The following is a 21,476-nucleotide window of genomic DNA, read 5'->3' as shown; positions in this document are numbered from 1 at the left end:
TAGCCACTGGCATCTTCCACAGATCTCTGGCCTGGATCTCTGCATGTGTCCATGCAAGGGACTGGTGGGGTCTTCTAGGTGTTGCTCTCCAAGAAGAAAAAGCATTATTTCTTACTATAATTCAAAAATACTTTTTGAATATAAATCTCTGCGAACTTTACCAGTTGTGTTAATTACTCAATGAAATGTTCTTTGTATTTCACTAAGGTATTAATGACCCTTGCACCTGCTTGCAGAATTTAGCTGACAAAATATGTCTTAAAATTAGTTGAAAAGCTCCACAGTTGGAAAGAACTGCACCCACTTTATTAGCATGCTGGCGCATAGTTCCAGGAGACCATGTAATTTGGGGTGGAAAGATCCTCTGCAGGTCACCAAGTCCAACCTCCTTCCTCCTCAGAGCACGGCTGTTGGCCAGCACTGGTTCAGATCAACCTAAGCTGTACCATTTATAGTTCTTTTGCACATGGACCATTATCTGCATCCCACAGATGTAGAACAGTGGGCTTTTCATTGATTTCACTTTTGGTGAAAAGACTTTTGATGCCTGCCTGGTCTGGGGTGGAGACAAATACGACCCCTATTGAAAACGTGTAAAAGGGATGTATTGTGGAAGTTGTATGTTGATTCTCTGAAGCTACCTATAGTCATACCATATTACTGGGGAAACTCAGGGCACTAATGAAGATTCTGTGAATGTCACTCCTAAAGTGAGCTGTGAGCTGAAGGCAGTGAGTGGAGAAATGTTGACTCTGTAGCAGCTCACATGGACTTCAAAGTAAGAGCAGTGAATATGAGGAATTATGTTATGTAGGGATCTCAGAGTGATCTCAAAAAAGATAGCTGAAAAGGTGCTCAAAGAAAAAGTATTTGTATAAATCTCTTTTCCTGGTGGCTGCATGGTGAGCTTTAGCTCTTAACTCAATGCATTCTGAACTGCACCTTAGGAAAACACCTTAAAGCTCGAACAAGGTGGATGTGAGTAAACCCCCTCCAGTCCATCCTGCTCTCTTCAGGAAGGATCAAGTAGTATCCTTGAGAGATGAAGGCGTAAGCTCTCTTGTGTGGTCTTTGCCTTTCACTCTGAGTATAAGCCTGCTTACAGCTCAGAGTGCTGCCCCTCTGCATGTCACCAGCTGAGTAGAAAGCCTCACTGTCCAGTCTTGAGATATAAACGAGCAGCACATCACCAACCCAACACAGGCACCAGGAAAACAGAATCATAGAATCATGCCATGGTTTGGGTTGGAAGAGGCCTTAAAGGTCATCTAGTTCCAACCCTCCTGCTAATGGATTGGGATACCTTCCACAAAACCAAGTTGCCCAAAGCCCCATTCAAACTGGCCTTGAAACACTTCCAGGGATGGGGAGTCTGTGACTTCCCTTGGTGACAATATTGCTTTTATCTTGGGAGGTGGCATTTTATTCTTCTTGAAATAATTATTTGCCATCAATAAAGTGAGCTAAAAATTTCGTATCACAGTCCTCTGTTGGTCCATAAAACTTAATTCAAGGTTTAACAGAGCAGAGACAAAAGCTAATGGTGCTGTCTCTTGCCATTAAAGAAATGCAAAATACAGTTTGAATATTTAGAGGCCAAATTTTTGCCAACAAGACCAAAACCTTGCAGAAGCAGAAACAGTTAGCCTTAGGAACAACCTACAGGACTCTGTAGTTGCAGTTTCTGATGGCAAGAAGTGAAAGCCTCATGTGAAATTCCCTCCTCTCCTGCCATGAACTTGGAACTTGCGTGCCCCTTGTAAGACTCCTCTGGTGCTCATGATTGGGGCTGGGGATACTTGGCTGCTTAGTCCTCAGCAGTGAGCCATCATGGAGCTCAGCAAGCACCACAGACATTGTTCCTGCTGGAGAGGGCCATAAAGCTTTCACTATGTCCCAGTGGTAACCCGCCATATCACACACTTCGCAAACTTGCTTTAGGGCTCAGAAAAGCTGAAAAAAGTTTAAAATCACTGGTTACTGTTCTCCCAGGCTGCCATCCAAAAGGAAAAATGTCCATAGGACACCCATGTTTATCTACAGTACCCCAAGTTAAAAACTAAAAGGAAGACAGATACAAAATAAGAGCTCAGCAAAAGTCTTTATTTCTAACACAAGTGTTGCGAAGTCCCCATCATAGTAAATTACTATCTACCACCTTCTCACATGATTTGAAGGGTAAAGTCAGCCTTTTCTATACCCTGTAAAAAGCTGAACTAAAATGTTAATTCCAGATAAATGCAGATGAGGAACTTAATCTCTTAAATGTGATGCAGCCATGCCATCTTAACACATACACAACCAAAGGTACCACTAACAAGAAATAGCAATGCATTAAAATGTGGAGCTGGTGTAGCATGAAGTGGCTGGCCTGATTCACTGCCCTGTATCAAAGATAATGCCTGACGAGGGTTTCTCTCTGCTTTGGTTCAGAACCACGACCGCACCTGCATCGCATGCAGAATCATCTACCGCTCGGACGAGCACCATCCTCCCATCTTACCCCCCAAGGCGGATCTGACTATAGGGCTGCACGGAGAATGGGTGAGCCAGCGCTGCGAGGTGCGACCAGAGGTTCTCTTCCTTACTCGGCATTTCATCTTCCACGACAACAACAACACCTGGGAGGGTCACTACTACCACTACTCTGACCCCATCTGCAAGCACCCCACCTTCACCATCTATGCCAAGGGACGCTACAGCCGGGGAGTCCACTCGTCCAAAGTGATGGGAGGCACGGAGTTTGTGTTCAAAGGTAGAGTGACTGTCAGTACAGTGTGGGTGGAGGTGGTCAGGTAGTTATGGACCAGAGCAGAGTTTACTCATAGTGATTTGGTTGCTAATGATTTCATTATGAGGTTTTTAGGAGTTCGTCATTTCTTGGGAAAGTGATTTTCAGACGTTGTGTGAATGCCCAGCCAAACTATACAGCTACAAGGCATTTCACATCAGTAAAGCAATACTCATTTGAGGCAGAGGTCTTTAAGTACAGCACAAGAAAATAAGATTTTGCATCACTAAGTCTTGGAGTCCAGTGGTCAGACTTCAAGCATCTAAGAAAAGTGCCTAAGGTTAGATCTGTGTCCTAGGGCTCCTTCAGCCAAGAGATAAAAGCGCCTTCAGAAGGCATTTGAGATCTGAAGAGGTATAAATAATTTTCTTTCAAAGACAGATGTAACAGCATGCATCTTTTCATATACTTCCAAGGGGCCCTCAAGCACCTAAGGGTGTCCCTAAAGACAGCTCTGATTAATGTCACCAGAGCAAAGACTAGACATATCTAACCAAAACTCCCTGGGTACTTGGGAAAGCAACACTCAGCAGTGATGCCACCCTGGTCCCTGTAGCTGAGAAGCCACCCTGTGCAAACAGCCCCATGGCACTCTGGATAGAAAGATCTCAGAGGCCTGAACCACTCACATAAACAAACATCTCCAAAACACAGCATGCCACCCTGGCACCAGCCCCAACAAAGCCTCTGGGAGCCTCAAGCATTTTGTACACTCTTTTCCTCCTTATTTCAGTTACCCTGTGAGAAGCATAAAGCTTCTTGCATGGGTCTGATTTAGGAAAACATGTAACTATAAGAAATAATTTACTCATCTGGGATTTCTCTGCGAGGTAGGAGATACCCTTGCCTGCCAGAACTTTTGCTTTTTAGAGCTGCATATACAGCATGTCCCAGCTCAGCTCCTGGGGTGAAATCCAGATTTCACTTGAATTTCTGTTTTATGCTATGCCAACTTACCTTACAGATCAAGGTCACCAATTTGGTTATAAAATTTGGAGGTTCAATTTTTATAAATTACCTTTTACACTATAAAGGACAAATAATGTGAACTTTAGAACCATTGAGTCAAATGTCTGTTTATAAAACCTCAGAATAAAACTCCCAACAAATATTATTATAAAGTGATTTGCAAGAGAATTTGGGATTTGGGTGTGTTGGGAGGCATGAGGACTGGTTATTTGCTTGTTTTGGTCAGCACCAATCCATTCAGATCCCCTTTTCTTGATATATTCTTTTGTCAAACACACACCAGGAAAAATCCCTATTCCCCTTCTGTATGCTCATTCAGTTTGGCTTTTCACAACTTTTTTAATTTGGCTGGAAAATAAAAGTTTATGTGCCTTAAACTCCTTTGAAATACAGAAAGGTTAGAACTGAAGAAGCTGCAGCAGTTCTACATTTGATACTGCAAGCTTCAGCAAATGTTTAGATATGAGAAAAGCATTTCTCTGTAGGTCAGCAATATTATATAATTAATTCAAAAAAGAAAATGTAATATATGATGATAGTGCAGCTGTGGTATTTTCCAAATTTCCTAATTGAAACTAATTATTTCATTAGCTTTACAGGGTAACAGATTAAAAAATGATGAAAAATATGTGATAAACAGCCCCACTTAGGGATTAATATAGATGGTAATAAAACATCGGTAAAGTTTTATTGTTTCCTCTTCTCCCTGTCACCTAATATAACCAACCAGGCTTTATCTGTAAAGGATTGTCTGGAACTTATGAAAGGCTCTGCTTAATCTCTGGCTGAGATACATGGCCATCAGGTTTTCTTCAACTGAGCTGGAAGTGGGGGTTGTTCTGTGCAAAAAAGCATTTTTTGCACGAAGTCAAAGACATACAGTGATGCAAAAAAGTTTTCTGGTTATATGGAAAATTCGTTTAAGAATGAACAAGAGGAGACAATTTTTATTTAACAGGTGTGCCCCAATCTGCATGTTGGCTTTGCTTTTCTTTTTGCCCCTCTGCTAATAGCTCCCCTCTTCCTCTCTGACAGTGAATCACATGAAGGTCACTCCCATGGACATATCCACAGCCTCGCTGCTCAACGTCTTCAACGGGAATGAGTGTGGAGCCCAGGGATCCTGGCAAGTCGGAGTTCAGCAGGATGTCACCCACACGAATGGCTGCATCGCGCTCGGCATCCGCCTACCTCACACTGAGTACGAAATCTTCAAAATGGAGCAGGATGCCCGGGGCAGGTACTTGCTGTACAATGGCCAGAGACCGAGCGATGGGTCCAGCCCTGACCGACCGGAGAAGAGAGCCACTTCCTACCAGACGCCTTTAATTCAGTGTGCCTCGTCAGTGCCCAGATCTGAGGAGTCACCAGAGGAGAATAAAATAAGGCTGTATAGCAGCAGGGCACCAGAAAAATATCCCAGCACCCCAGCTCTTGCCCTGCTGTTTATTTGTACTGTGGCATATTGGGACATTCTCAGCTAGAAGTGAAATCAATTTGTTTTTCATGACTACAAAGCCAGGATTCCACCAGACTGGGGGTTGTTTTTCTTCCAAAAGAAAGGGACATTTATTTTCTTGATGCACTTGAATGCCTGAGAACTGTTGTTCTTTTCCTTACTTCCCCCTTCCTCCTTGCATCCCAAACGGCACTCGTTTGATGTTTGTGCTTTGAACTTCATCCAGTCTGATCCCTGGCCTGACATGACTGCACAAAAGTAATTGCACTTTAGGACTGCAGACTTCTGGGGGGGGGAGGGTGGGGGTCTCCTTTTATTATTTTTTTTTAACTGCTGGGATGAACAATAAGACCTTGCTTCAGTCGTCTCTGCCATCTTACCATTGTGGTGCTCTTCTCCCCACTGCCTGGGTTCTCATCAGAACTTAGCTCGGGGGAAGGGCTTGGTGTTGTGCCAGTACTGTGATAGCAGCTTCCCCCTCTGACTTCACAGCTCTGATGTAGATATGTATATAAGGAGGAAACCCACAAAGATTTATCTTGCCGTTATCTCACAGCTCATAATACAAAAGAAGAACCAGCAAATCAACAGCCCTCTATTCCAAAAGCACTAAATGGTTAATACTTCTAATTAAAAAAAAAGAACAGTCCAAGTACTTTAAGGTATTTTTACAATCATTATGTTGTAAAAATAATCAGCGGGTTAATATTTTCTCATTCAATTTTGTTAGTTATGAAATTGTTTTGAGGTCTTCCTTTGTATCTAGCAAGTAGTTACTACCAAGCCCCCTCAAAGCCAGACAGCAGCAGCATATTTTCTCTTGGTTGCACACAGTGCAGGTAAGCTGCCAGTACAGGGCTGCAGGGGCAACTTCTGTTTTCATACTCCTGAGGCCTTACATACTCTGCATGCAGTATTATGTCAGCCAGGTGGGCAAAATAAAGAAGCAAGTGGGATCTAATATGTTCTGTAAACCTACTCAGCCGTGTGTTTTTAGTGATGTGACCTCATGCAGGAACAAGGAAAAGAGTAGCAGCAGCAAGCAAAACATGGCCCCTTGTAGAGCAAGAAAGCAGCTGGAAGCTGACCTGCAGATGGAGGGACACTCAGAGGGTGGGCAAGAGATGCCCAAATCCAGTCATGTCCACTTTTCTCCTTGCTGAACTGGTTTGGGGAGACATTGCTGGGAAATAGGATAGGCACAGCCCTCAGAGAGCATTCTGCAGCAAGAACCTGCCATGGAAACCCACAGGTTTCCCTCAGTGGCAAATACATCCTTTTGTGCACTGTTGTGGATCTAAGCAGACTCTGGAGGCAGTAGGGGAGACATTTAAGGCCAACAAGGAATTGCAAGTTCATAGATGAACGATGCTCCCCTGCTTTAATGGGATGTGAACTTAGGGCATGGCTTAACCTTGCAGCATTTAGGCTGTGGCTTTTACTAATGTACACATTTTGGTTCGCAGGAAGAGCTGGAACCCCTGTAAGAAACAAGGAGTAAGGTTGTAGCATTTTTCCACAGTATCAGCAGTTTCTAGCTGTCCACTTCAGTACTGTGTCAGAAAAAGAGGCTTTAATGAGTTATAGGAAAAATACGTTTTGAATTAAGGTCTTTTGACTTTGCATAGTGAGTCTTCATACTGTCTACTATAGCAAAAGCATTCCTTGAAAACATGGATGTGAATTTCTTCAGGGCTTGAACAAAATTGGTTCACCTAGTTTTGAGACAGCAGGAGGATGGAGGGAAGGAAAGGTATCACAGACTCGCTGCCAGATCAGATCACATCTTCCATATTTTTTTCTCAGGCAAATGAAAAGTCACAGAAAAATCAGAAAAGAGTCAGGAATGGAGATCATGTTAGCTCAGTAGTCACCAAAGTGTTCATCCATCCACCTGATACAGATCCTCCTTCAGCCTGCTGGAAGGAGCTGATAACCAACTCACCGTGATGAATTGAGTCCTATGAACAACAGCTTTTCTTGATGGTTTTCTGCCCCACACAGTCAAACCTACTTGAAGAACCAGCTCTGGATCAGTTGCTCATAGAGGGACTTCAGGAGCACAATTTTAACTACAGGATCAAGAAAAAGACACAATACCCCTGAAAGAGTGGCTAGGAACCAGGATGGAGTTTGGTTTTCTCTAGCGAGACTTGAGTTTTGCATTCAACATCCAGCTGGGTTACTGAGCTATAGTCAAACACGTTCCTTGAATACTAGCTTCATTTCTGACTTCTGTTTGAGACCTAGCAGCATGAGTGAATTCATGTTAATTTTTGTTAAACAGGATAGGTATGAGATGATGTTCCTTAGATCACACAAGAAAAGCTTCCTTCACCACCATCAACTATTCCCACATTAGACAGTCCTATCTCTCAAAAAATATCAATGGCTAGGACTGCACAAGTGCCACACATAACTCAATCCCAGCTGACTTCTGCAGATGCTTGTGATGCAGGACTGAAACAGAGACCAAAGGAACTGCTCCACAGCACGATCTTCTGTATTCATCAGGGCAGTCATCTACAGCTTGTTAGTACTATGTGGCTCCTCTGTAGATTGCCTAATGTCAGATATATTACAACAGTTTCAAGAGAAAGATCTGTCAAGTTCTTGCCTCCAAAAGCACATCCATGTCTCAGCTTTTTGAATCACAGAATTGCCTCAGTTTTCCAAGGTTTAAGGTTAGACTATATGCAAATGTGATTCAATGTACACACTGTAAAATGAGCAATTTTTTCCCCCCTGTCATTTAAAGACATTTAAAAAGCAAGTGTTTAAAAAAGGTCTTCATAATGCATTACAAGAAATCTGACTGGGGACTCCTGTAGTTTATTTGTACTGTTGTCCAGAAACATAATTATCATATGGGGTCTTAGCATATGCAGCACCAGCTTCCCTCCATGTGTCTATATATTTTTTATTTTTCTATTAACCAATACAAATCAAGTTGGACAAAGTTGTAAATCTTCAGAACACATAGTTTATGTGCCAGTCCATACTCTCTGTGAGGCTTCTCCTTAGTTACAGGCACAAAATCAGGAGCCAAAGCTTACCTGATCCTTTGGTTTCATCACACACTACGTTAACAGCTCCACAGCACTGTGTACATTTGTGACAGAATATGTTCCATTGATTTTATTTCTCCAACCTGACCTCATGTGCTGGCAGCCCCAGCTGCTAAAGAAGTTCAGCTGAAAGTGGTTTAGCAGTGGAAGACGTACAAACTGAGTGATTTGTGCCTTGCTGAAATGCAGCTTTAAAAACATAAAACCATTAATGCTGATATCTTCAGTAACTGCCAGTGTTTCCAAGACAGGTGAAAACTTTTCCCTCAGTAATAGCCTACTCAAGGAGCCACCTGACAGAAGAAATGGTAACCTGAAGATATTGTTAGACATATTTGTTTAACAAGTTCTATTCAAAAAAATAGGACAAAAGGGATCAGAAAAGCCAAAACAAGTGCTCTTGCTCTGTTTCTATACCGTTTACATACTGTGCCTGCTGCCCTGGGGTAAAATGTCATTTCTATGAACAGAAGTCTCTATTTTAAGATATAATGTCTGTCTTGCTTGAGTTGGAGTGTGCTTGCCTAAAGTGCAGAATTTTAAAAGAAAAAAATCTTTTTATTTTTGTAAAGTTATAGAAGATATTTTTCTCCTCAACTATATTCCAGATTAAACTGCTGGGGAAGTTTAAGCACTTGTTAAACTATTGATTGAAATAAAAAAAGCCTAACTGAAAAATCAAGGATTTCTTTGCCTCCCCTACATGTTAGTTGCCTGTTTCTGTTGACTTTCTACCTGCAAAAAAAAATGATAGGTGTCTCGGAAAGTAACAGCCAAAAACCCATCTGTTGAGTAACTTATGCAAAGAAAAGATCATTTCTTCCTATATACACAAGAAAACATTTTTTATTTCAGAACATATCTGTCACTAGAAGCTCTGATGGTTATACCTGTGATGATTTGGGTTTCACAGCACATTTTCAGGTTCTCAGAATAAAAATGGGGCTGGAAGTGCTCAGTGAGTAACCATGGTGTTGGCTGGCAGGAGAGTATGGTCAGAGCAGCTGTGTCAGCACAAAGGATATGGTTCAACAGAAACCAAATATCGTTTATAAATTAGATGTAAATGAGCAGAACTTCATCATTGCTCTGCTACTGCATCTCAGTTGCTTTAAGGGCTACGGCCTGGGGGAAGGAGCACAGAAGGATTCAAAAGGACACTTTTCTTAAAAAGAAAGAAAAACCTGAAATGAGTTGTGAAGGGAAAAGCAAGCCACAGGAGAACAAAAGCATCTTTCCACAGCGCTTTGCAGTTTCACTCCTGCCTTGCCTACAGGAGATGAAATGCAGTCAGTGAGCCTTCCACTGCCACCATCAAAAGCTTTAGAGTTGACCAGTTTCTGAGTTTTCACAAGTGACTCAGGAGATCCCTGAAAGATGAGCTCTATTTTCAGGAAGCATGACCTAAATTACAAGGTACTCCAAGCACAATAGCCAAAGCCTTGAAATGGCCTCCCTTCCACACAAAGCAGAGAATGGATAAATTCAGGCAATTTATTGCAAGATTATACAAGCTTCTACTGGCCATAATTTACTCAGTCCTGAGACAACAGGAAAGACCAGGTAATAAAAACCAGCACCACTCATTCTGGCTCATTCAGTTTCATTAATTTTCCATAATTTTCTCTGTTCCTGCAAGTATTTTTTTCCTTCTATTCTTCTCCCCTAGTGCAATCACTGTGGATTTTTTTTCACTGCCATTTGCTAGCAGCAATAAATAATAATGAGGAACTCCACTTTTGAATCAGGCAGAGACAATTCAGCTTTGAGGAATCAAATCACAAGTATCCTCAATAGCCAATGCAGCTGTGGCCTGAGCAATTATTTATCAGGCACCTTCTGCCCATCCATCTTCTCTGTGAGTCTGTTCCTAAGTATAGGACTAGTCCATCAGATGGGTTCTAGCTATGGTATTACAACACCCTGAGGATAGTAATTAATTCCTGCATGTCATCCAATAATGGGAGCTGCTCATGGTCACCCCTTTAAAGCAGGCAGACACAACTCCCAACATTCTTCCCCATGAGAACCGCAGTGCTCCTTGTCTGCTGCCATTTCCAAGACAGTCTGTTGGAAAATGAGAAAGAAAGCTGCACAGGGTAGAGCTGTTTTAGAATAAATAAATGCAAAATCTTGGGAGAAAAAAGTTTGCACCTGAAGATGTTGCGCATTAGGTCTCCTAGACTACTTGTGCTGAATTCTGCAATTTCACAAGAAAAAAGTACTTATATATACTTTCATCCAGAGGACAGATGCTGGCTGGACAAACATAATGCATTATAAATTTCTTTAAATAAATGCCCAACCACTGGATCACTTTTAGCACCAATCAAAGACCCACAAAAATAATCAAAATGATATATGGGCATCAGCTTTATTAACTTCCCTGTATGAGACACCACCTGGGATGTTGCTCGAGAAAGACCTGGAGCTGTTACAGCAGGTCTAGAGGAGGGCCACAGATATGATCAAAGGGCTGGAGCACCTCTCCTATAAGGAAAGGCTGAGAGATTTGTCACTATTCAGCCTGGAGAAGGCTCCAGGGACACCCTATTGCAGCCTTTCAGTAGAGGCCTATAACAGTGATGGGGAGAAACCTTTTAGCAAGGAGTGGTGTGGTAGGACAAGGGGTAATGATTTTAAACCATGCCTGGAAGTGTTCAAGGCCAGTTTGGATGGGCTTTGAGCAACCTGGTCTAGTGGAAGGGGTCCCTGCCCATGGCAGGGAGGTTGGAAGTGGATGATCTTTAAGGTCCCTTTCAACCTCAGCCATTCTAGGATTCTCTAAGGCATTGCTGGAAACAACCGCATCTTCCGGTGAACACGACTAATAGTTCCCACACCGCAGACAAGAGCCTGCCCCAAGCCGCCGGACGCTCCGCCGCGCAGCGCGGCCCCAGCGCGGGCTCTCCGGGGCAGCAGCGCGGCCCCAGCGCGGGCTCTCCGGGGCAGCAGCGCGGCCCCAGCGCGGGCTCTCCGGGGCAGCAGCGCGGCCCCAGCGCGGGCTCTCCGGGGCAGCAGCGCGGCCCCAGCGCGGGCTCTCCGGGGCAGCAGCGCGGCCCCAGCGCGGGCTCTCCGGGGCAGCAGCGCGGCCCCAGCGCGGGCTCTCCGGGGCAGCAGCGCGGCCCCAGCGCGGGCTCTCCGGGGCAGCAGCGCGGCCCCAGCGCGGGCTCTCGGGCAGCAGCAGCGCGGACGCGGCGCAGGGTCCGTCCGGAGCGGCAGGGCCGGGGACACGGCTCCATCTGGCGGCTGGAGATGCGGAACGCCGCTCTCCTCCCAGCGTGCCCCCGCCAAAACCCAGCGGGGATGCGTTCAGGGGAGAGTGGAGGCGGCGGAGCCCAAAACCAGGCAGGACATGAGGCTCTGACTCCTTCCTGGGGACAACAACGAGCAGCAGCAGAGCCCGCGGTTGGCACAGGCTCTCATGCTGCCCCTCGGGCTGGTCGTACCCATAGCTCGGAGCACTTGACGGGGGAGAGCAGTAACTGCAGATCAAAGCACCACCTCTCACGACAGGATCATCAGAGCCTTGGTAAATGCACAAGAGACATGAAGCTCCTGGAGCAGGTCCAGCGGAGGGCTACAAAGTTGATCAAAGGACTGGAGCATCTCCCTTATGAGCAAAGCCTGTTCAGCCTCAAGAAGAGACGACTTAGAGGGCACACCTCGTAATGGTCTACAAGTATCCAAAGAGGTGGTGCCAAGAGGATGGAGCTGGGCTCTTCTGGGTGGTGCCAAGCAATAGGACAAGAGGTAACAGGCAGAAACTGATGCACAGGAAGTTCCACCTGAATATGAGAAAGAACTTCTTTACTATGTGGGTGACTGAGCACTGAAACAGGTTGCCCAGAGAGGTGGTGGAATCTCCCTCACTGGAGATATTCAAGAAGCATCTGGACACACACCTGTGCCACGTGCTCTGGGATGACTCTGCTTGAGCAGGGAGGTTGGACCAGATGGCACACTGTGATCCCTTCCAACCTGACCCATTCTGCAATTCTGTGATTCTGTAACTGGGCAAATGAACATAAATGTGTATGAGTAATGAAGCCAGTTTCTCTATGGAGGCCATAGGTTTAGCATACAGAAAATAAAACATCCATCTTTTAAAGAAACTTTACAAGTCTTCCCTGAGCGCCAGACTAACACTACAATTTCATTCCACATGACGCTCTCTCTTCAACAGAAGGGCACACCATCCATGGGAGAGGTAGTGATGAAAGAAATCACAGGAATTACACTCCGAAAAAAAAGGAAGTTGCCTGTTTCAGAGCTAGGAAAAGCCAAAATGAAGTTTTGCCCCCACAGCTTTCACTGAAGTCCCTCCTTCATGCTCAGTGCCATTCGATCAGGACAAAACTTGAACTTATGCACTAAAGGAATCCCTTTTCTGCACTCTGTAAAGGATACAGGGGACATGATAGCATGGTCTAAGCTGTACCAATCATTTCTGCATCTTCCACAGAAGGAGGATACTGTTACTAAACTGCAAACCTCGCATTGCTTCAACATATTCCCACTCAATGGTATTCCACGTCTGTCCAAAAATCCATATGTAGGTGACAACTGAAAGTTGTAATGACATATATATATATAGCTCATACGAAAGTCCTTTAGTTTCTATGATTCTAACCAGAACTAGGAGATAACAATCCATGTACAGTGACATGGAAGGGAGCATACAGGATTTAGGGACTGGGAAGAATCTCCTATAAAAGTAGCTTAAGTTCTAAAAACCTAGATTTAAATGTCTTAAATCTGAAATTGCTCCTGCATTGACAGCAGAGATCTTTGCACTTCACAAAAGCAGTAGCACTTGCTTCTGGATGTTAGAAGTTCACCTTGTGTAAGCATCCTCCTGCTTAAGCCTCCTGTTTCTCTTTGAAGGTCTTAAATTAACACTTGCAGAGGCTCAGAGTGCATTTCAGAGGGGGTTTGGACAAAATGGCTCCAATTTGGCAAGAAGGAAGGAAGGGTTTCTGTACCCAGTCACCTTCAAAATTAGCAATTTTAAAGTAACTCAAAAATTGAAGAAAACCAGTAAGAGGGAACTGAAGCAGTGACAAACACACGGCACTTTGTGAAGTCCTATAGTAACCCAGACTGCTGTAACCACCAGAAGCTCGTATGCTGGCACACAGGCACCCCAGACACATTTGTGTTCACAACTCAGATATAAATATGAACATAGACACACACAAGTTTTGCACAACCCCATTGTCAGGCTGGCCCACAGGGCACTTCATGATTGTGTGGCTCACCCAACAAGCCACACTGTGTGCGTCGAAGTGCCAGAGGGCTCCAGTCACACACTGCTGTTCTCAGCTGCTCCCTCTGTAGGAATCTGAAATCCAGCTTACAGCAAAAAGAGCTAGAAATCTTAAACAGCAAGCCTTGGTCAACAAAGGCTGAGAGAAATTCCATCACCAAGAACAGAGGAGGCTTGGTAACGATCAGCTTGAAGATAAGCTGACCCTGCCTTAACATAAGAGTCTAGAATGAACGTTATCAGATTGTGTTGTAATCCCCTGCTGTCTTCCCTCCATAAATTCCTAAAATTACCATAACCCTTCCTACCTATTAGCATGTGTCTCCCTGAAACCTTAAAAAGTGGTCAAGTGTTCAATAAAGTATTCCAGTTTTGTTCCCCATGCTGGGATCGTGTAGTTTTTGACTGTCTCATCCCTCAGAGCAGAAGCCAAGGAAAACGGGAGGCCCCTTCCACATGCTGCTGGTTATCTGGCTAAAAATGTTTACTTTTGATTGGCTACCTAATTTTTAAAACTCTAGTTCCCCAAATGCAACTTCTACATACAGTCAGAAGTGGACTTAGAAATCCACAATTTGTCTTTTAAATGACAAACAAACAAACAAAACCAAAACCAAAACTAGACCAAAACAAACACCCAACACTGGTTTACAAGTTTTGAGCTCAGTTAGGGCTACTCTGCCCATCAGATTCCTCCCACCTGTTTGCAAGTATTGACTAAGTGTTTCTGAAGCACCTGAGCAGAGCAGATACAAGACGTGGGTATGCATACCTGCAGAGTTACACTTTCTTCTAATTTTTAGCATTTTTCACCCTGTTACTTAGCAGTTTTCTTGCATCACCCCTTTCCATCCCGTAGTAGATCCAACACCCCTCCCACCTCCACATGCTCCCATGAGGTGGTGTCACTCTGGTGGCAGCTCTTGCCCCCACTGTGCTCCCTGGTAACCCACTCATCTCTCACCCACACTCCTGACAAGAGCCGGGCTACGCCGGCAGCTGCTGGGCTGTTTGATCTATGCCCATGCTGACAGCTTGGCAAGGATGCCAACACTAACTGGTCCGAGAGCAGCAAGCAGAACAGGTATCTTTCCAGTTCACCATGCAGGTTTGCCCAGGATGGGAGCCTCAATTTAAATGTCTTTCATCTGAGCTCTAATTTTCCTTTAATTGGAGGTAATTGATATCTGTGAAACACACACCTCTCTATCAAATTAGATCTCAAATTCACATGGGAGGAGCAGCACAAAGATACTGCAATCACGTAAATCTTGTCTCTTTTAAGTCAAGTTTCTCCACAAATATGCTGACCTTCCTCTGCCATTGTAACCTGCTTCCTGTGGAGGCAGGATGAAGAGATTATTCCACCTAATCAGGAAAGCAATTTGTTCTGATTTTCTTGAAGCTGGGATGTGAAATAAGACGCCCAAAGGCTAAAATATTTCAAGGTATTACACAAGAAACTGCAGTCTGAAAGCATCACCACAAAACTGAAGGCTGCACTGGAAATCTGAGGTTAGACAATCCTAGGCACAAATACAATGAGAAAATCCTTCTCCTGGCATTCTGTTTACAAGGCCAACCACCATGTCTGAGGCTTTACACTCTAAAACTGGAGAGAAATTCCCATTCATGGAGAATGTTTCAGTCTGGAGAGAAGGCAGCACATTCAGACCTTTCTAACAGTCTAGGTGTCCTGGGACTATAAAGTCATCACAAAGCCACTTCTGAAGCAGCGCATCTCACTCTTCTCACGGCCATCTCTTACTTACTACATGCCCATTTTCTTCACTTGACACCAACTACTCCTGAGGTGTGAGACAGGTATCTTAAATTTATCACTTCATCATTTCAAACTAGACAGAGTTGATTAAAGCAATCAGGGAAAAACAGCTGCCACACACATTTCCACCTTCTAAGAATCACTCCATCATCAAAGTTGCACTCTAGTACCTTTGATTACAGCTCCAGAGGGCCCTCTATTTGACCCAGGGTTTTTTTGTTTTCTTCAGACTTTCTTCCTAAGCCTTTCCAAAACATGTTTCTATGAACTACATAATGATTTAAAGCAATGCCTCTCAACCACTAAGAAACAGAGCATCATCTTCATAATTCAGATTCTCATTACTAATATTCCTCAGACCAGCCCTCATATCAATGCAGAAGCCTACCACAGTCTGAAAAGCAGTAATAACAGCATTCACTAATTTTGAGTGAAAATACATCACTGGACTTAAATTTTTAATCAGTCTACTACTGCTGGACCACCTTTGCTTGCAGGTCAAAGACGATTGTTTTTTAAAAAAACAGAAGTGCTTGGCTTGTCAGAAATAATCAGAGAACAGCCACCTGTATCATCTGTATTTGGGCTACCAAAGCAGCAATGGAAAAACACTCTTACACTTCCATGGGTGGAGCAATTGTGGTGGGTTGACCTGGCTCGCTGCCAGACACCCTCCAAAGCTGCTCTATCACTCTCCTCCGAAAGAAAACACTATCAAAGGCTCATGGGTCAAGATAAGAGCACGGAGAGATCACTCACCAATTACCACCACGAGCAAAACAGACTCTACTTGAGGAAATTAATTTATTGCCCATCAAATCACAATAGAACAATGAAAAATAACCCCAAATTTTAGAACACCTTCCCCCACCCCTCCCTTCTTCTCAAACTTCATTTTATTCCCAATTTCCTCTCCCTCCTCCCTCCAAACTGTGCAGGGGGACAGGGAATGAGACCTGTGATCAGTTCATCACACATTGTCTCTGCCACTCCTTCCTCCTCAGGACTCCTCACCTCCTGCATGGGATCCCTCCCATGGGAGATTGCCCTTCATGAACTTCTCCAACATGAGTCCTTCCAACAGGCTGCAACTCTTCACAAACTGCTCCAGTGTCTGTCCCTTCCATGGGATGCAGTTTTTCAGAAACAGACTGATCCAGTATGGATTTCCCACAGGGTCACAAGTGTGGCCAGAAAACCTTCTCCAGCATCGACTCCTCTCCATGGATCCACGGGTTCTGCCAAGAACCTGCTCCAGCACAGGTTTCTCACGGGGTCACAGCCTCCCTTGGGCTTCCATCTGCTCCAGTGTGAGATACTCCACAGGCTGCAAGTGGATCTCTGCTCCACCAAGAACCTCCATGGACTGTAGGGGCACAGCTACTTCACCATGGCTTCACCACGGGCTGCAGGGCAATTTCTGCTTCAGTGCCTGGAGCACCTACTGCACCTCCTTCACTGACCCTCCTGGTGCCTGCATAGCTGTTGCTCTGACATATTCTCTCTCCAGATGCAACCTGCTCTTGTGTGGTACCTTTTCCCTCTTCTTACCCATGTTATTACCACTGTTGCTGATGGGCTCAGCCTTGGCCACCATTTGGTCTGTCTTGGAGCTGTTTGGCATTGGCTGTCAGACACAGGGGAAGCTTATGGCAGCTTGTCAAAGCCACCCCTGTAGCCCCCTTGCTTCCAAACCCTTGCCACACAAACCCAATACCGCAACATACACCTGCACTAGCAGTTAAATGCCTCCCTGACATCCGATCCCGTCAGATCTCAGAAGCTAAGCAGGGTCAGCCCCGGATTAGTACTTGGATGGGAGACCTCCTGGGAAATGCCGGGTGCTGTAGGTTCTAGTCCTGAGGACTTCACTGGCACTGTCCAAGCTCACTCGGCCATGGCAGATGAACCTCAGGACTTAAACGGTGGGGCCAGTTCTGTGCCCGCTGAGCCTCACCTAAAATCCACTGCGCAGGCTGGAAGGGCACACCCACGTGGGGACAGCCCTTCCCAAATCTTTGTTCGCGAAGTTTGGCCATACATACAGCAGGGTACCTGTACAGATTTAGGACTGTTTGCTTTCTTTTACTTGAAAAATGCAAACAGCGCTGGCTCCAGTTTTTTTTCAACACACTCACTTTTATGTTCCAAGACTACAAATGCAACACACCCAAATGTTTAGCATATTTTTTTTCTTTTTTCCCCCTTTACAGGCATTATAATCCCAGTGAGCACATTCCACTGTTAAACACCTAACAGCCACATTTTCTGTCTGTTCAACACTAAGCCTCAGGGACAGACAAAGCAATAGCCTTTAGGAAGGTGCTTTAAAAGACCATGAAAGATTTCTAAATAACACTAAGCAGCATTTTTTAAATCTAAATTAAAAAAAAAAAAGACTTGGACAAGCCCCAAGGAATAGTGGCTGTGCTTAAACTACTCCTTCCCAATAATTTGCCTCAACACTTGTGCCTCAGTCTCCCCATCTCTAAAGCCAGGGTAACCAACATTGGCAAGGCAGACCCATTCTGAGAACAGCCTAGACACTGACCCCGAGCGATAATCTCTCTGCACTCACCTATGCATGTGAACCTGCACCAGTATTACAAAAATCTCAGTAATATTCTGAAATAATTATTTCCAGACTATGGCAGTTTGTTGTTTGGTTGGTTGCTGTTTTTTTTCTTCTTAAAGAACTTGAATGATAAGCAGCCTAACTTTTTTTAAAAAATTAAAAACAGCAACCCACAATGCTTTTTTTCTTATAAACAAGCTTAAAAGGTAACTATTTCAGCCACCTTTCAATTAATGTTTCATTTAAGTGTTTAAGCTCAGACTACTTAGCGGTAATTATAGGTGTCTCACACCTCTATGCCTGGTTACTGTCACACCCTTTACATTTTTTCTGAAGAGGAGGGAGATCAGCATTCCATCATTGCCAGAAACAGAGTAGCTATAGCATAAACAGGGATTCAATACCCTGCTGGCAGTGTTATGAACATGACATAAACTGGTACCAAGTTTTAAATAAAATGGTGCTGTGATGTGGTGAGAGATGTTTATACTCCTTACAGTTAAAACACAATTTGTAAGGGATGAAACAATAATCTCATCCACAGCAGTTTCCAGGCCCAGTTCACCACACAAACACATAAACCTTGTCCTAGCAAATGAGAGACAGGCTCTGACCTTACCACCAACGGGCAGTAATGACAAAGCCAGATAAAAGATATGAATCAATTGTTTTGCCTTTGCACAAGACCTCATTTCTACATGGCTATTTGTCACATAAAGGGCAAATAAACAGAGATGATACCAGCACTAACTCTGCTTATGGTAGTGCTGTCAGAATCAGCAATTCTTCTTAAACATAGGTAACATGTATTCAAAAAGAAAAACAGCAGACCAACCTCATCATACACTTGGTTACACTTATTTGAATGCCCCTGTGAAAGACATTCAGACAGGAAATAACCTGTCTCATTTTACAGTCATTAAGTCGTCCTTCTCACAGGAGCTCAAACCCTTGCGAAAACTGACTCCTGTATTTAGCTCCCCCTCTTGTCCAACATCACAATGTGTCACCATTCTAAGGCTGCCACAGAAGCTGAGGATCAGCTGAGACAGCCTTGCTGGCAGCAGTGCTGAGTGCTACACACGGCTGGGCCCTCCAGGACTTGCCCCACAGTCATTCCATGGGAACCGGAGTAGAAGGCAAAGCACTGAACTATTACATTCACAGCAACGTGGCTAAAAGGATAAGTTACAGCATTTCAATCCTGCCTGCAAACTTGGAGAGCAAGGCATTTCAGTACTATAGTAAATATTTATTAGGGTTGCTCTGTAACGGCGTAGCTTTTATTTCTATCTTTTGCCACAGACTGGAGCAAGTGTTTGCTCTGCCAAGTCAGACCACACATAAATACCTACTGACTCCAAACAAGAAAGCTCTTTGTCAAGATGATTCTTAGCAATCTGACAGACCCATTAGCATCCTCAGTGTTGGGTGGATGCAGGCAGCTGCTCTTCATTTCAACACTGAATCTTCATCCAAGGCAGCTTCATGCCATTTCCCAGCCATACTCTGGAGCAGAGCAGCTACACTGCCCATGAGGCAGACCTAAATACACCTATTCACTATCAGCACTCCACAGAATGGAGTAAGGGAGAAGTTCCAAAATAAAAAGGACACTACTAGATTTTTAATAGTTTATTAACACTCCAACTTCTAAGAACTTTGAAGAAGGCCTGAAAGATAAATTTTGCTTATTGACTTTGTCTTTTTCCCTTTGGCAAAATGTCACCTTTCAACTCCTCCCTCCACCCTCCCTCCTCCCAGGAGGATAATGAAGCTCCAAGCTAGTGTTTGGTTGCTTCTTATAAGTAAATTGTCTTCAAACATAGCAGCAGAAACATGCAAGCCTGGGCAATAGTGTTTGTCAACAGCTTTTAGAGAATGAGTAGAAATGCACAAATAACTTGCGCCTTGATACAAATAATTTTTTCTTAAATTAACTTTATATATTTTAAGTGGGTTAAATTTGATGCCCAGAATTACTACAGAAGCTGTATCTTTTAGTTAACTAGGCTTTCCCCTCACCCTCAACCATACTACTCTTTTTTAAAGTGCTATATTCATAAAAACTTTAAAATAGTACTTTGATACTATATACTAGTTCTATCTTGCCCTTTCAAGAACTCACAAAAGCAACCTGCAACATGTATTCAAGTTATACATTTACCCTCACATGACCTTATGGGCATCGTTGTCTGCTCATTTCACTAGGAGCAGTGGAGAGACTGTATTTCCCTGTGCTTACATACACAAGTAAGCAGGCAGACAAAGCAAGAAGTTCTAACCATTTCAGGAACAAAGACAAACAATTTAATCCATATTACATAATTCACTGAATACAGTTGATCTCATCCAAAGTGACTCCTGAGAGCAAAATAGTTTTAGCATAACATTTTATATACAGCTATGAAGGGATTACGGGAAACCAAAACAGTCTCCTTATACCATTACTAAGTACACTGGTTATGAAACCGCTGTACACTTTCACTTTGAAGACATTATTTAAACCATGACCAAGTTTTACCACCATTTTGTTATTTATGCAAAAAGTTACTTCATTCTGATTTTATCATTATTTTAACCTTATTTCTGCTGCCAGATATCAAAACCTGAGTCAGCTGCACTAAGCAATGACTTCTTTTTCTGCTTTAAAGTCCTTTAAGTGCTAGCACCCTTGAAAACCTCCATACACCATGCTGTAAACATTTTAAGATCTTCCACGGGGTTTTGTTTGGTTTTGATCCCTTCAACGCAGGAATGACTGCTCTGTCTGAAGCAAACTACATCCTGCACAATATTGCTTTCGTTATTTTCCACGTAATCAGTTTGGAACAGGCTATGATAAAGTCTGATGTGGCAATGTTCTGTTAGAGAAAAAAAATCAGAAGAAATACACCATTCTGAACCAGCGGAACCAAAATAATCAAGACCTTAACATAGTTTTTTCCAGTCACTGGGATGGAAGGAGACATGAATGCAGACACTGGAACAAGTAATTGGAAACATCAGTGCTTGCATGCTTAAGTGAAAAGATAAGCAGTATTTGCATTTTCTTCATCATCTTCCTTGTACATGTGCAAGATTTTATAAAAAAAAGTTTATCACAGAGAGCAATGACAGAACATGATGTAATTGTTTTCTTTTTTTTAAAAAAAGCACTAGAAATCAAAGGCAACTAAGATAACGTACATCACTTCCAGAACATTTTTCTCAGCTACATAAGGTGTGCATATACCAAGGTCTAACACACTTAGCTGCACCACATCAAGTCAAGCTGTCCAAGAGCATACACAATTTTGCTTACAGGAGTATACCCCTTCCACAGTTTTTCAAGTTTACAAGTAATTCCCTGTACTGGATTATGCTTACTTAGAAGTACAGATAATATTTTGTTTCAATACTACTGTTTTTATGACATATTCAGAGATGAGGCAAGACATAAGACTAAGTGCAGGGAAGCATTTCAGACCCCAAAAATGCATTCTTTAAAACCTAGCTATACATGTTTAACACAGGTAGATCTGCCAAGAGTTGCATAAAAATGATTTTCATTTCCCAAAGG

The 21,476-nt window shown here is 43.5% G+C and overlaps 1 protein-coding gene across 1 annotated transcript in view; it reads left to right on the top strand.

Moving 5' to 3' along the window:
* APCDD1 (APC down-regulated 1) overlaps nucleotides 1-8,969 on the top strand; it is a 31,400-nt gene extending 22,431 nt beyond the window's left edge. Inside the window, exons 4-5 of the mRNA XM_071554835.1 lie at nucleotides 2,434-2,755; nucleotides 4,796-8,969. Of these exons, the coding sequence (XP_071410936.1) occupies nucleotides 2,434-2,755; nucleotides 4,796-5,244 (771 nt within the window). The 3' untranslated portion in view covers nucleotides 5,245-8,969. The remainder of the gene's footprint in view (nucleotides 1-2,433; nucleotides 2,756-4,795) is intronic.
* Nucleotides 8,970-21,476: the final 12,507 nt, after the last annotated feature.

This window comes from Pithys albifrons, chromosome 4 (genome assembly GCF_047495875.1).
Source record: "Pithys albifrons albifrons isolate INPA30051 chromosome 4, PitAlb_v1, whole genome shotgun sequence".
Taxonomy (NCBI): domain Eukaryota; kingdom Metazoa; phylum Chordata; class Aves; order Passeriformes; family Thamnophilidae; genus Pithys; species Pithys albifrons.
Note: the sequence above shows the minus strand (reverse complement) of the source record. Positions and strands in the feature narration are given on the sequence as shown.